General features: G+C 35.4%; 1 protein-coding gene across 10 annotated transcripts in view; it reads right to left on the reverse strand.

Annotated features, from left to right (window-relative positions):
• Positions 1-17214, reverse strand: part of LOC138318742 (nephrocystin-1-like) — a 49362-nt gene that overhangs the window by 13605 nt on the left and 18543 nt on the right. For 6 of the 10 annotated variants that reach the window (XM_069261398.1, XM_069261396.1, XM_069261390.1 and 3 more), the window contains exons 14-26: positions 16727-16759; positions 13608-13692; positions 13137-13231; positions 12897-12972; positions 12536-12562; positions 9765-9817; positions 8606-8680; positions 8243-8315; positions 7493-7530; positions 5782-5805; positions 3881-3963; positions 3385-3464; positions 3087-3189 (exon numbers count right to left, since the gene is read on the reverse strand). In XM_069261398.1, the coding sequence (XP_069117499.1) occupies positions 3087-3189; positions 3385-3464; positions 3881-3963; positions 5782-5805; positions 7493-7530; positions 8243-8315; positions 8606-8680; positions 9765-9817; positions 12536-12562; positions 12897-12972; positions 13137-13231; positions 13608-13692; positions 16727-16759 (845 nt within the window). The remainder of the gene's footprint in view (positions 1-3086; positions 3190-3384; positions 3465-3880; positions 3964-5781; positions 5806-7492; positions 7531-8242; positions 8316-8605; positions 8681-9764; positions 9818-12535; positions 12563-12896; positions 12973-13136; positions 13232-13607; positions 13693-16726; positions 16760-17214) is intronic. The other 4 variants (XM_069261392.1, XM_069261399.1, XM_069261394.1 and 1 more) reach the window with 3 other exon arrangements.

Genomic DNA, 17214 nt, shown 5'->3' on the forward strand with positions numbered 1-17214 from the left:
ATATTTATACAAACACTAAATACATCTGGTAATGTCCTGTGGAAAAAGTGGCAAAATGATATTTATACAAACACTAAATACATCTGGTAATGTCCTGTGGAAAAAGTGGCAAAATGATATTTATACAAACACTAAATACATCCGGTAATATCCTGTGGAAAAAGTGGCAAAATGATATTTATACAAACACAAAATGGATACTCATGCCTCCACATGAAATTGGAGCATGACCCGACTTGGAGTAATGTAACAGGATGGGTTGGAAATAACTAATACTTTACTGAACACTCCTCTATCTTTAACGAGTAACAAGAGATCCCAGAGGGATCTTGGCGCCCACCAAAGATTGATCTATGTCTGACAAATGAAAGAGGGATCTTTTCTCTGCTTTTCAAACTTACAATTCTTTTTTCTGCTTTTCAAACTTTAAACTATCAAAATCCAAGTTGGTGGTCGCAAAATGCAATAAGCAGAACTAGGGTCCTAGAGGAACCTACATATGATATTTGAGAACAATCCCTTCAATACTTTCTGAGAAATAGCGGTAACAAACTTTAACTATCAAAATCCAAGATGGCCACCGGTCGGCCATCTTGTTGACCGATCAGTCCCAAAATGCAATATGCACAACTGGGGTCCTAGGGGAACCTACATATGAAATTTGAGAAAGATCCCTTCAGTACTTTCTGAGAAATAGCGGTAACAAACTTTAACTATCAAAATCCAAGATGGCCACCGGTCGGCCATCTTGTTGACCGATCAGTCCCAAAATGCAATATGCACAACTGGGGTCCTAGGGGAACCTACATATGAAATTTGAGAAAAATCCCTTAAGTACTTTCTGAGAAATAGCGGTAACAAACTTTAACTATCAAAATCCAAGATGGCCACCGGTCGGCCATCTTGTTGACCGATCAGTCCCAAAATGCAATATGCACAACTGGGGTCCTAGGGGAACCTACATATGAAATTTGAGAAAGATCCCTTCAGTGCTTTCTGAGAAATAGCGGTAACAAACTTTAACTATCAAAATCCAAGATGGCTACCTGGCGGCCATCTTGTTGACTGATCAGTCCCAAAATGCAATATGCACTACAAGGGTCCTAGGGGAACCTACATATGAAATTTGAGAACAATCCCTTCAATACTTTCTAAGAAATAGCCGTAACAAACTTTAACTATCAAAATCCAAGATGGCTGCTTGTCGGCCATCTTGTTGACCGAACAGTCCCAAAATGTAATATGCAGAACTAGGGTCCTAGGGGAACCTACATATGAAATTTGAGAACAATCCCTTCAATACTTTCTGAGAAATAGCGGTAACAAACTTTTAACTATCAAAATCCAAGATGGCCACCGGTCGGCCATCTTGTTGACCGATCAGTCCCAAAATGCAATATGCACAACTGGGGTCCTAGGGGAACCTACATATGAAATTTGAGAAAGATCCCTTCAGTACTTTCTGAGAATTAGCGGTAACAAACTTTAACTATCAAAATCCAAGATGGCGGCTGGTCGGCCATCTTGTTGACCGATCAGTCCCAAACTGCAATATGCACAACTAGGGTCCTACGGGAACCTACATATGAAATTTGAGAAAGATCCCTTCAATACTTTATGAGAAATAGCGGTAACAAACTTTAACTATCAAAATCCAAGATGGCTGCCTGGCGGCCATCTTGTTGACCGATCAGTCCCAAAATACAATATGCACAACTAGGGTCCTAGGGGAACCTACATATGAAATTTGAGAAAGATCCCTTCAGTGCTTTCTGAGAAATAGCGGTAACAAACTTTAACTATCAAAATCCAAGATGGCTACCTGGCGGCCATCTTGTTGACCGATCAGTCCCAAAATGCAATATGCACTACTAGGGTCCTAGGGGAACCTACATATGAAATTTGAGAAAGATCCCTTCAGTACTTTCTGAGAATTAGCCGTAACAAACTTTAACTATCAAAATCCAAGATGGCGGCTGGTCGGCCATCTTGTTGACCGATCAGTCCCAAAATGCAATATGCACTACTAGGGTCCTAGGGGAACCTACATATGAAATTTGAGAAAGATCCCTTCAGTGCTTTCTGAGAAATAGCGGTAACAAACTTTAACTATCAAAATCCAAGATGGCTACCTGGCGGCCATCTTGTTGACCGATCAGTCCCAAAATGCAATATGCACTACTAGGGTCCTAGGGGAACCTACATATGAAATTTGAGAAAGATCCCTTCAGTACTTTCTGAGAATTAGCCGTAACAAACTTTAACTATCAAAATCCAAGATGGCGGCTGGTCGGCCATCTTGTTGACCGATCAGTCCCAAAATGCAATATGCACAACTAGGGTCCTAGGGGAACCTACATATGAAATTTGAGAAAGATCTCTTCAGTACTTTCTGAGAAATAGCGGTAACAAACTTTAACTATCAAAATCCAAGATGGCTGCCTGGCGGCCATCTTGTTGACTGATCAGTCCCAAAATACAATATGCACAACTAGGGTCCTAGGGGAACCTACATATGAAATTTGAGAAAGATCCCTTCAGTACTTTTAGAGAAATAGCGGTAACAAGAATTGTTAACGGACGGACGGACGGACGGACGGACGGAAGGACGGACGGACGGACGGACGGAAGGACGGACGGACGACGGACCACGGACGAAAGGCGATTTGAATAGCCCACCATCTGATGATGGTGGGCTAAAAACCATAAGTCTTTAACGAGTAAAAATGTTACGAATTTGTTGTATTTAGAAAGTTTAGAAGTAATTAAAAGTCTCGAATAATATAATAGATTGAATGTACATAAATGTTCTAATAAGCACTTTTTCCTTATGAAATTTCTATAAGAACATTCATGTACATTCAATCTATTATATTATTGGATACTTTTGATTACTTCTAAACTTTCTAAATACAACAAATTCCTAACATTTTTACCCGTGAAATCTTTTCAAAGAGAGATAAGTGTTTGCCTAAAAAGTTGGTATTTTCATTATACATTGTTTACCATCTATCATATCCTTACCGTTATGATAACTGGTCTAAAATGGAAAACCACATCACAAAACAGCTGGTAAGACTACTCACTGTAGTTGATCCTTCACTTCTTTCTTATTGGGAATGGCTAACTTCACATGTAGTCGTGGCTGCTTGTTTCCAGATAAAAGTGTCATGAAGGCATTGGAACTCGCTGGAAGTAAAAGGGTATCAATTAATAACAAAAAGGCTACCAGGGTATATTGGGGGCATTCAGTTTTGAAAAGGAAAATGCAAGCATAGCTATTTCAATTATAACTTCTGATTTTTAATTGACAAGATGATGATGATAATGATGATGATGATACGATGATAATGATGAGATGATAATGGTAAGATTATAACTCACTTCTCCTAGATATCTCCGGGTCCACAAACACTCCCTTCTCATATGGAGTACCACCATGGACTTCCATCTGATCAAATTGTCTGGAAATGAAATTACCAGTTGAAATTTTATCATCAGCATTAAAGTTAAGACTTTATAAATGCCCCAAATTGCTCTAATTTTACCTTAGCATTGATTCATTCGTTTGTCATGTACTCCTAAATTTGGTTACGATCTATGAAGAGCTCTATGACTAGTAGCAATTTAAAGGAAATGTTGATGGACGGACGACGGACGGTTGACGGACGCTGCGCCATGACATAAGCTCACCTACCCTTCAGGCCAGGTGAGCTAATAAAAGATCCACATTGGCACCACTTGACAGCAGGTACAGAATCAATGTTAGGAAGTTGTGTTCCATAAAACCTTTTACCACTGAACAATCCCAAACAATAACTCTCTTGCCTTTACCTTAAAGTTTTGTATGACATTGCCAATGACCTATAACAATACCTACCTGTTGCCTTTGACATTGCCGTTTTCCTCTAACAACTTGAGATGATGCCAGCCACAGCTAAACTCTCCGTATTCTTCTGTACTCTGTAGAAAATAAAACAAGATTCATGTTATTAATTAAGAAAACACTGTACAATCTCGTTAAAATCAAACTTTTCTGTATTCGTTGTTTTTGTTTGACTTCCTATCAACGACCAAAATCACTTAAGGACATGCAAGGTTAAAGAAGTGGAGGACAGCTAGACAGTATATAGAGAACAAGAGACCCAGAGGGCCTGTATCACTCACCTAGTTTGTAATGCCAAGTAATGTTCTAAATACAGGATCATTGGGTTTTTTCTCTGGCGAAATTAATAGATTTACCTCTAAATTCCCTAGTGGGCCCCACTCTTTCTGCTCCAGGGTGTCAGAGCCAAAATTTATACAAACTCTTTCCCCCTTCTCCAGAGGATATTTCTCGCCAAATTTGGTTATAATCCATGCAGAATTCTATTACTAATAGTGATTTAAAGAATTTACCTCTATTTTCCCTATTTGGCCCCTGCCCCTGGGAGGTCAGAGCCAAATTTTATACAAACTCTGTTTCCCTACGGCTACCCCCAAGGATATTGCTGGTCAAATTTCGTTACATTCCATGACTAGTAGCGATTTAAAGGAAATGTTGACGAATGGACAGACGAACGCTGCACCATGACATATGCCCCACATTTAAACTCAAAATTCAGAGGTGGAGAGCATTTGGTAATGTTGAAACATCCTAAGTATCCATGGTGCTACCAGGTGGCCACTTTCTGGTAATGTGATAAACATTTAGATTCATGTTTTCACAGCCCGATTACTGGATAACATTGGATCTAAAGCATGTAATATTTTGTAGATAGGTTTCCGTTGTTTTGATAAAATCTTCATAGCATATTTCATACACAGAACAAATTATGGTATATAAACAGTCATTTGATAAATACAGAGTGGCCTTTTCAGAAAGGTTTTTGCCATAAACAGATGATCTTTGTACAGGTAACTTGTAGTGTGGTCAAGTATGAACTTAGTTAAGTGGTCACAACCTTTGTAGGATTTTAAATAGGGTTGATAAAACATTTGCAAGCAGTCAAACACATTATTATTGTAAAGAAAAATAAAAAATAAAAAGAATAACTCACACATGTAACCAAAGAATAATACATAAATGTTCTAAAAATCTTTCTTCAGAATATCCCATTGATCGGTTCAATATATAATCTACTGTTATGTTAATAAAGTAATACTTAAGTATGTGTTTGAATGGAGAGGAATTCTTTGAAATTCAGAAAATTGAGAAAATTAAGAAAATAAATCAAAAAAGAGGAAAATTGTATTGTCTGCAATTCTGTATTTGCATATTACAGAATTAGCTGCCCTTGTGTATTAGGTGTTGATTACGATGTCAACAGTTTGCGAGCATAACATAAAATGAGGTCACAATGGATACGTCTCGCATGGGAGATAACTCTGTAATATGCAACACAATATATAAATCAACACAGATTGCTCACCAGGTAAAGTCCTCAGAAATCTTTTATAGAGGTAACAGCAACTAGTTTCTTTGACTAAATACTGTATTGATATCTAGTTCTAGATCGAGAGATCTATGAGATTTCAACTCCAACTTGAGGTCTGGTAAAGAAATCCACAAAATGGAATCAAAGTTTTCCAAAAAAGCCAAAATAAGTCACATCTATATAATAATAATGGCCTAGGCCTATAGATGATTGATTCCAATAAAAATGATAATGATTATTCATAGGAAACAAGATGGATTTAAAGATAACTTTTTAGTGAAAAGTGAACAAACCGTGTTAGCTAGTCACACAAATATATTGTTAGTACAAGTGAATGATAAACTTCTAGATGTAGACTACTCACATTTTCTTCATTTTCCTGTTTTAACTGAATTTTCAATTTTGATTTTATTGGAATTCACATGCAATAACTATTAAAAAGTGCAGCATTATTAAAGAAACTAAAAACACAATGTTCTTCTAGATGTGTACAATTCCTCTAAAACAATCAAATGTTATCCTACATACATGTGGTGATCCATACATGTGTTCCTTGCTTGGAATTGTACGGAGACTATTTTGTTGTTATGCATTTTAACTTTAAATAATATCTTATTTTCTAGTTTCATTAATTACAAAGGAGACAAACACAAAATTAAATTTCCTCGGACTTAACTTTTCAGGCATATTAGTCTTTTTTATAAATGATGATAATGATATATTTATTATGTTAGATATGTGCCATTTAGTTGAGTTATTATTTGTACAAAATTGGTGACAAGGTACAAATATTTTATTTTATAAACGATGAAATAACACAGAGACTAACTAGTGGAATACAAGTGATTTATAATCTACAGCTACTGTAGTCTTGTCCAAGGAAAAGATGTATTAATAGAGAGACTAAACATTGCAAGTACATTTCTTTCTGAACAGTAAATAATAAAAACAAAGGATGGATACATTAAAGTGTTTTTCATATTACATAGTTATAAAATCTTGAAAGTTTAAGATAAATTGCTAAAACAGAGGTCAGAGATCTTCCGACTTAATGAAACCAGCCTTTCATTATGCTGATGCGTACCAATTAATTTGGTACACATGTAGATTGAAGTATGATGGAAACCTGTAGAAGATTGGTGGGCAAACACAAATTTTATAGACAAGAGTCAAGGCAACAACAAAATATCCACATCATATTGGGCATACAAAATGAATACTTGAGGTTAATTACAAAATGTGATTTTTTTCAAAGACAAGAATCCAAGTGATTTTTTTTCCTTTTTACAGGTACACTACATGTACAGGTGAGTTAATTTGTTACTTTCGATATCAGAAGTTTATGGATGTAATAACATTCACAGAAATACACACTTATAACAGGTGTCGACCAAAGGTGTTGTTTGTGTTGGTGATAGCCTTGCATTACAGGGATAAAAAATAAGCAATGGGAAACAACTAAGACTCAATGATATTTTTGGGTTTAAATGTCATTTGAGAAGCTTATACAGAATTAATCTGGAGCAAAATTTTCAATAAATCATCTGACTTTTAGAAATTTTGAAAGAAAAAATAAAAAGGGTAATAACAAGAGGCTCAATGGGCCTGTCTTAGTCAAATGGTGTTGAAAGATTGCTGCATATTTGACCTCTGTGACCTTTAATAAATGTCAAAGCAATTAAAATGGAACAACTTATAGCCAATCATGGAACAGAGTTATCATCAGATATCAGGTTATTGAGGAGATGTTACATAGGTGGTTCCAATTTTATAGTGTCTTCAATATTAACTTCTATCTAAACACAACTGTAAAACAATGACGATATACTACATAGGCAATCAGATATTAAGATAAATAACAGCAGTGTGTAGTTTTGAGTTGATTTGGAGAAAGATATAAAATCTAAAAATAAGAATATATGAAGAAAACATATGTAAGTACTACCGTAGTACAATTCAGCATTGCAGTTTTCATACCGCATGGTAAATATCTGATAGCTTTGCTATAGTGTAACTATATACTGATGATGTATATATATACAATGTACCCTGTACATCATCAAGGAAGTACTTACTGTTCTCACATAGGACATACACAGCTCAAACAGGATTCCTGTTGACAAAACAAAATAATGCTTAACCACATTTCTTATATGTATTTGATCCTCACTTATATAGATTTACAGCATAAACTGTCATCCAGTAGGCCAAATAACTGTCCCTATAAATCATGCACATCTACACTGATTACTGCTCATAAGTTTCATTGAAATCCCTCCAGTATTTAGGAGGAGAAGTTGGTTTATTAATATGATAATAAGTTACTTCTACAGTTTGCACTTACTGTGGTATTTGACCTTAGACCTTTTAGCTTGAGGTCAAGATCAGAGTGGAACTATCAAAAGACAATTCTGCAGAAGAGCAAGTACTTTAATAGACAATGTGTCTCCCTTCAGTGGATACATGCACACACTGTATTTAAAAACATCGACCAAGGTTTCAGTAGTTTAACAGTCACTTGCCAAGTGTTCAGCCTCTAAACCACTATACAACTGCCATGATGTTTTAGTTTAGTTTTATTATCTTAACACCCTATTAACAGCCTGGGTCATGTAAGGACGTCCCAGGTTTGTTGGTGGAGGAAAACCGGAGTACCCGAAAAATACCCACCGACCAGCGGTCAGTACCTGGTAACTGCCTCACATGATATTCAAACCCGCATCCCAGAGGCCCTTGATGTAAATTTTATAAAGTATTTTAGTCTAAGAGATAGTTGTACTTACTTTTTTGTTTTTTAAATTGAAATGAGTAGAAAGCATGCTTACCTATATTTTCATGAGCACTATTTGTTCTGATGAAGAATTCTGCATGTTGAATTGGATCCATTTGATTATATTCCTGAAACAAATACACACTTATATAGTTCATTGTGAAGGCACATTGTTAGTCACAGAAATTAAAGTGATGAGTCATCTTGAAGCAGCTGAAGGCTTGTTCTATCTCTTATCTCCAATTTTTGAAATAACAGCATTTAAAATCAGGAATCATGGTCTTAGTTTGGTTGTTATTAGCAAATCTCAAAGAATTCTTATTTAATTATTGGAGTGTATAGGGATGATGACAGATCATGTAGTTGAAGAAGACAAACTCCTCGAATGAAGTCTATGAAAGTGTACGTATGTACATACCCTGCTATTGAAGTTCCATGTCCTTTGGTCCTTATCCACTGTGGCCACCTTTATTGTATGGATGTTACTGAGAATCTGAAAATGATAATGTTACACAAAATCAATAAAACAATTCTTACCCGGTATTAGTCCGAATGATTCTGACTATCTATCCGCTTTTTATATACTGACGTGGGCGGATGATAGTCAGAAGTCCGTGCTCTTTCAAAACGCCAAAAGTCAGCGACCCTCACCAGGGTCGCTAGTTTTTCAATGTTTTCTCTTTTCAGGTTTCATGTGATTTTTTTGACAATTGCATAGTTCGATAGAAAAATTATTTTTACACTACCTTCCATATCAATTATATGTGTAAACAACTGTTAACAAATGCATTTCCTCCAGTTTCTTCGGACTTCCGTCATTTTCAGCACGTTGTTTGTATATGGCTGCCAAAACCAATCTCGCGAGAATTTGAGTGACGTCAGAAAATGAAGGTAAAAAATCAACGGCTTCCCTTGACTTCCGGCGAGATTTTAATCACATGATAACTTCAACCAATATGGACGATCTAGCCAGGAAATTTAAGAAGTCTCAAAGAAATACCACGAGTTGCACGCTGAGAGATATAATTTACTTTTTTCAACATGTCAAGGTAGTGTAAAAATAATTTTTCTATCGAACTATGCAATTGTCGAAAAATCACATGAAACCTGAAAAGAGAAAACATTGAAAAACTAGCAACCCTGGTGAGGGTCGCTGACTTTTGGCGTTTTGAAAGAGCATGGACTTCTGACTATCATCCGCCCACGTCAGTATATAAAAAGGGGATAGATAGTCAGAATCATTCGGACTAACCCGGTATAAGCTATATTCTCTTACGCTTTGATAACATCTATAATATGTTCTGTCAATGTGCTAATATTAGAACAACTTTTAGTAAGATATGTTTTTATGATCACTTCAAACAAGATAAGATTTTTAATTTAGATTTAATTTAATCATTTTAAAGAATTTGGGAGTGATCCCTTAAGCAACAATGCAAAATACCAGTATTTATCAATTTCAGTGAAAAATATATATCATCACTTGCTACTATGTTACAAATATTCCTGAAGACACCAGGGGTAACTTTATAAATAATATACATGTACAAGTATAAAAATTGTAACAGTACACTTACATTTTGGCCATCAAACAAGCAAACACGGACATGTCGACCTTTGATTGACAGACCTAAAATAAAACAAGAGATCCTTATTACGATATAGTTCTTTAATTCATCCATCAGTAACGGTTATTTATGAGATTTTAGGTATAAACTATGAGGAGAAAATATATTTTTAACATATACTGGTATATGAGTATACTTTTAAAAGGCCCACTACCTTTCCGGAGCAAAATATAATGATTTCTTAAAAACATTGATAACATCATAAAATATATACCGATGGCCTAAGAAGAGGTTGCAACACCAAACATATGTAAGATTTACCGCGTAATATATGAAAACAGTGGAGAGTCATTTCACTGTTTTGCCCTCTGGTATAGTGATATTCAACTACCGCGACGTATTTAGGACGACGGCAGGAAACATAAGACGACCCGCCTTATGAAAATTAACATTTTATTAATTTTGATTAAATTTTTCAGAAGGTGATGATATATGTAGTATTAACGGTAAGTCAATAACTTTTGCGACTCTACAAAATTATCGATCTCGTTTTACATTCCCATTTTAAAAATAAAAAGCCGTTTCGGAAAGGTAGTGGGCCTTTAACATATACTGGTATATGAGTATACTTTTAACATATACTGGTATATGAGTATACTTTTAACATATACTGGTATATGACTCAGATTAGGTTGAACTCATCACGTATCCTCCACCTCTATCAAACAAAGTTTCTTCACACCATGTCAGATATACAAAGTCAATAAAGGCTCGGTTAATATAAAGGAACAAACTATGCAAATCCATGAGAAAGGTCTGTGTATGTTAGTAATCACAATAAATCTTCTGATGTAGAAATGGCTAGAAATGGCTGCAAGACAAAAATGTCTCCTTCTCCATCGCTAATAAGCAGGATGGGACAGAGGAAGTGATTGGACTTCAGCCCCCTTCATTTCATGACTGAGGCATAAAAAGTATTGATTGACACAAGTACACTATATTAATCAAGAAATATATAATGTGAAAATCAAATTTGGATTTCAGAAAGTAGGTTCACTATCACCATATGTATTACATATTTTGTTAGACAAATCAAGTGAGACCATTATTTTTAACAAGAGGCCTAGAGGGCCTGTATCGCTCACCTAGTTTGTAATGCCATGTAATGTCCTGAATATAAGTTCATTGTTTCTTTTCTAAAGGAATCTGAATATTTACCTCTAATTCCCCTATTGGGCCCCACTCTTTCTGCTCCATGGGGTCAAAGCCAAACTTTATAAGAATTCTGTTAACCTCAAGGATGTTTGTGGCCAAATTTGGTTACAATCAATGCAGAACTCTAGGATAAGTAGCAATTTATAGGATTTACTTCTATTTCCCCTATTGGGCCTCGCCCCTCCTGCCCCCAGGGGGTCAGAGCCAAAATTCATACAAGTTCTGTTCCCCTTTCCCCAAGGATGTTTCTGGCCAAATTTGGTTACAATCCATCCAGAACTCTAGGATAAGTAGCGATTTATAGGATTTACTTCTATTTCCCCTATTGGGCCTCGCCCCTCCTGCCCCCGGGGAGTCAGAGCTAAAATTTATACAAGTTCTGTTCCCCTTCCCCCAAGGATGTTTCTGGCCAAATTTGGTTACAATCCATCCAGAACTCTAGGACAAGTAGCGATTTATAGGATTTACCTCTATTATTCCTATTGGGCCCCTCCCCTCCTGCCCCACGGGGGTCAGGGTCACCATTTATGCAAAATCTGATCCCCTTCCCCTAAGGAAGTTTCTGGCCAAATTTGGTTGCAATCCATGCAGAACTCTAGGACAAGTAGCGTTTTATAGGATTTACCTCTATTATCCCTATTGGGCCCCGCCCCTCCTGCCCCAGGGGGGTCAGGGTCACCATTTATGCAAAATCTGATCCCCTTCCCCTAAGGAAGTTTCTGGCCTAAATTTGGTTGCAATCCATGCAGAACTCTAGGAAAAGTAGCGATTTATAGGATTTACCTCTATTACCCCTATTGGGCCCCGCCCCTCCTGCCCCAGGAGGGTCAGTGTCACCATTTATGCAAAATCTGATCCCCTTCCCCTAAGGAAGTTTCTGGCCAAATTTGGTTGCAATCCATGCAGAACTCTAGGACAAGTAGCGTTTTATAGGATTTACCTCTATTACCCCTATTGGGCCCCGCCCCTCCTGCCCCAGGGGGGTCAGGGTCACCATTTATGCAAAATCTGATCCCCTTCCCCTAAGGAAGTTTCTGGCCAAATTTGGTTGCAATCCATGTAGAACTTTATGACAAGTAGCGATTTAAAGGAAATGTTGACGGACGGACGGATGACAGACGCCGCGCCATGGCAATAGCTCACCGGCTCTTCGGGCCAGGTGAGCTAAAAACAAACATGATATGGGAATAAATTTAGTGCAGTACCAGAGTATTTATTTAACTAGCTATACATGATGAATACCACAAATAATTCGACATTTGCGCCACTCAAATATATCTCGGATAGTAAAATTAGAGCATAATACATCTGATTATTATGCCATTTCACCTTATGACTTTTTAGATCACTAAAACCTGTATAGTTTTCTTTGTTAAAATTGATGATGATTTTTTACCAAAGTTTTTAATACTCACTGACTTCACCTTCAATTATTATTAGTGCCCTTATAAAACTACATGCATATTCATTGTTTATAACAAAACAAGTTATTAGCAAAAAACAAATCATCTTAAACATTAAATAACACAAAAGACTGTTAGAATACACTGCAAACCTCTACTCACTGGGCTCAACTTTCTTCCCCTTCTCATCTGTATAAGTCACAGGTCAGTCATTATTGACACAATACATATGTGTAAATTTAATTTCAATGAATTTCAAGTGGTATAATCTATAGTATTGATCAATTTGAAAATACACAGCAGTGTTCTCGTTCAAAGTCGGTTGCCGGCAAAAACAGCCATCTGTTTCCTTGTTTACAACTGGCTATTTTTGTCAGAAATAAATATTGGCCACCACTGGGACCTGTGGACCCCAACCACCTATTTTTAATTTTCAACCATCTATCAAAAAACATAGTGAGAACCCCGCACAGTTAGTTCGCTTTAGTTAAAGGCCTGACCTTGTCCAGGTCACCTGACCTACCTGTTCCTGGTACTGGGATCTGTCTACATGCTACTACGGATACGAGCCTCTCTATCCGGGAGGGGCGGGGTCGGATCTGTAACAATAGTAACAATATACAATGTAACATACTAACAAACAATGTGCTAATTTAACTGCATGATAGGTATATCTGTTTTAACAGTTATAACAATATCTATAATACCAATATATTTGTACATCCATCTTCTCAATAAAGAGAACAAAAGTTTCCTTTTTTACCTTTCCGACTTTAGGATCAAAGAACAAATCTGCATATGCCAGGTTTGAAGGTGCTAATTTTGGTACCAGGTATCTCTTCATGGTGAATTTCTCATCTGAAGAAAAAAACAAATACATGTAAATCATGTCATTAGTCTATACGTAATATAATATACAAAACAAATGTGAACAAGGTTTGTTTTAAATCATGATTTATGAGTTATCTTTCATATCATATAAATTTTTACCGGTGTGATTCTGACTTACAATCTCCATGTAATACTATAACAGAGGCTGTCTCTCGTTTTAACACATATAGACTGTACTGACAGAGGTAGTCTCTTTGAAATTTGGTTGTCTTTTTCTATACATCAATTTCAATTTCATTTCTCATAATGCAGATACAGGTAATTATGGTATCTTTATACCAAGAATACTTAGCATGGGGTATCTGAATTAAATCTGGATGGTTCTACGGAACAGAAGACTTACCATCCTGGAACTTTGGTCCTAGTGTAGACGGTCTAAACCCCGAGGGAACTGCTCCAAGGGCATGTAGCACATCAGTAACACTTGTCTGAAATATTCAGAGTGAAAATGTCAGCTTCTTGTGATCCTCAAGTATCAATTTACTGTGTATATATACTACTTGGTTATTGAATATAATAAAAAATACATGTAATATTACACACATTCCACAATATAAAAGTCACAAAGGGTAAGTATTATTTATCGGAGATATATAGACATACAGGTATATAATGTTACTTTTATGTATGAACCAGGACAACCATGCATTTATATGTTGTAATAATTATTAGATTGTTACCTTTTTTTAACTGGTTTAAAAATTACAATTAGTAAGTTGCATCACATACTAGAATCCTCACACTTATAAACATTTACGGTAATAGTAACTATATCAAATATTAAATCTGATAAAAATTTTGGCAGAATTTTGTTTTAGTATCATTTGATCAAACAGATTTGTAAGTTAGTGGAAAGATAAAGGGAAAGAGCATACCATAACTGTTCTAACTACAGACTCTATAAAATGCTGCATGCACTATCAATAAATAGATTTAATTTGATTGGTATATGGCCTGTCAATAACTGTAAAATCAGCATTATCACAGACCGTAAATTATTTTATGCTTTAATCTAAAACTACTCCTTTACAATAATCATAATTTTATCTACCAACATATACCTGTAAATATAAATATTGACAGCAAATGGTTTCATACATGCAGTGGGAATGTATAATTAATTAAAGTGAATAGTTGGGCAAAGAAAACCAGTCTAAATGCGTTCATTGGCCTTCCAAAAGTTCTCACATATTAATACAACGGTCAAGTTCTGCTTACGTTTCCCAGTTCTGACCATTGAAATAAAGAAAAGTTGAAAGCATTGAAAGCGAGGCTGCGTGGAAATGTAACCACGGACATAGTCAGCCGGGAGGATGTTTTAGGATTCCTATACTTTAAATTAATGTCTATGTACGCAGACAGATTTCGACGAAAAAGTTTATTTTTCTATTCCATAAGAAATTATACTGGATACATTCACACCATTTGTACTGACTTTAGCCATCCTTGCCCGACTGTTCACTTTAAGTTTAAATACATAGCAGTTTTGTAATATGACAATCTTAAAGTGACAAGTCTGTTGTCGCTGCAATCTCATAAGCTACAGATGTACTGAAGTTTTTTTATTGTGATTAGGTTACACTCTGATGACATCCTAAGATTCATTCAATAATATACCATCCTCAGATTCTGAAAACCAATAATGAATTAATAAAGAACTGTTAATGATTGTGAGCATGATGCAATTATGATGATTTTGGTATGAAACCATATACTACATATACAGATGAAAGGAGGGATGATATTGTAATGCAAGGACTAGTGGAATTTTAAATGAATCCTGGAAAACTATAGCATAATCAAAAAGTTTGAAACTTTGTGCAGAAACATGAGACTAAAGTACAAATGCAGAAGTGAAACTGAGGTAATAGTAAGGATGTAAGTAGGTCAACAAAGGACTGTGTAAAATATACAAATCTATACACCTTCAAATGAATGAAGACCTATTACTATCAATCATTTTTACTAAGACAAAATTTAGCTCACTGAAGCAAATCAAAGAGAATGCAGAAAATACTGGTGGGGAGGTGATAATGAAGCATATGTTCAGACTGATGAAAATGAGAAATATCAGAGAACACTATGTAGATGGTCATGAATTGCTGAGGATGACATTACCAGAATTAATGGGCAAGACTTCAGTATGAAGATGTGCATTGTATGAAGATGTAGACCTTTCCAAGAATTATACTGGTGCATTACCAGTATATGTGTATGCAGCATTTGTCATTGATTCGACATGCATGTGTCAGAGATAGACAATGAATTGTTCAGTTTTGTATGGAATCTTGTTCACTTACAAAGATTTGATAGAGAAGAAAATAATTAAATCATAATGATGATGTTAAAGCCATGCTTAATTTCCTAAATGTTTCAGATAAACAAGATTGCATTAATGGTGTTTCATCATTAAGTCAGATTGTGAATGCTTCAAAACTGAATAGAAAACTTTGCAAAGAGACAGACTGGACTATAAATTGAGATGCCTTCTTTTCTGGACCTCTTACCTTGTTCATCAACTGAAAATTACAAACATATGGGGCCATGTAATAACTGAAGTCATTCTTGATGTCTGAATGTTTGTTACACATATATATAACTTGTAATACCGATCTTCCACTGTGAGGATGTCTTACAACAATAGAAAACACAAATCTATCTAAATATAATTAGCACTACCCATTACTCTCTCTATTGAACTGGATAAACCATACTGTTTCATTTAGAAAAGAAAACTATTATAAACATTAGAAATGAAATTATAAGAAATGATCACAAACTTTGAGTAGTTGAATTACCATGTCTATGAGAAGAGGAGACAAAATCACAAAACCAACTCCTGAAAGAGAGTCATGTCACCACATTTACGATGGTAGAATTATAAACCCTTTGTGCACCCCAACACCAGTATGTTATGTGATTCAGCTGTAGTTGTTAGAAATTGTCAATGAAATTAATTAATGAAAGATGAAATGAAAATGAAATAACTTAAACATATTCATCGCATAATTAAAACTTTATCTATTTGTCATTCAATTTGTCTAGTTAAGTTTCTAAATTTTTTAAATATGTTCAATATATTAGTAGACTTGTCACCTAAAATGTTTATCATTTTGCTGCAGCCATCAGATAGAAATCACCCATTGAACAACAAAGCAACTGGTATCATTTAAATCATCTTTTTTGAGTATATAGTACATAGTCTTTCTGATTTGAGATATGATTATAACATATCTCCATTTAATTCAAGATTTTGTGAAAATTTTATTAATCAAAATATGTCCTACAGTTAAAAAGAAATCTTACAAATTGTGGTGTTAATAAAAGTTGAAAAAAGAATATGACTTGAGTATTTGATGAATAATAACAGATAGATTTTGTGTTAATTAGTTTGGTATCCATAGTAACCCTAGAGAGCCATAGAAGATCAATATTTTTGGTTAATCTAGATGTTCTATTTACTTTGTGTAGTCTCATCCCTCTTTTTGCTATGCTCTGAAAATCGCAATCAAAAGAAAGAAAGAGAGAAATCAGTTCAAGCTTATTGTACAGACAGCCAGTATAAAAGTCCTTTGCAGGTTCCCTAAAACAAGCTGAAGTAGTCTTAACCTAAAGAGTACACAGTATATATATTCAGTATTAGATATATCATAGCAAGTTAGCAACAGCACTATACACCTTAATCTCAACCATGAACGTACTGCCAGTAATCACATGCAATTACACAGTATATCATATGGTTTAGCAAAACAGGCTTTACTACCCCTAGTAACTTCAAGTAAAATAGTTTAAAAACAAAATTTATTAAAACTTAACATTAAAAGGTGGATGTGCTTGTGGGGAAGGGGTAGGGGTGTTTGTTTTTAGTGTTGATATAAGAGACATTCAACATAGTACACTTTAAAAATACAGATACACGCGTACATCAAGAAAACAATTTAACATATCAG

The sequence above is a fragment of the Argopecten irradians genome, chromosome 3 (genome assembly GCF_041381155.1).
Source record: "Argopecten irradians isolate NY chromosome 3, Ai_NY, whole genome shotgun sequence".
Lineage (NCBI taxonomy): Eukaryota > Metazoa > Mollusca > Bivalvia > Pectinida > Pectinidae > Argopecten > Argopecten irradians.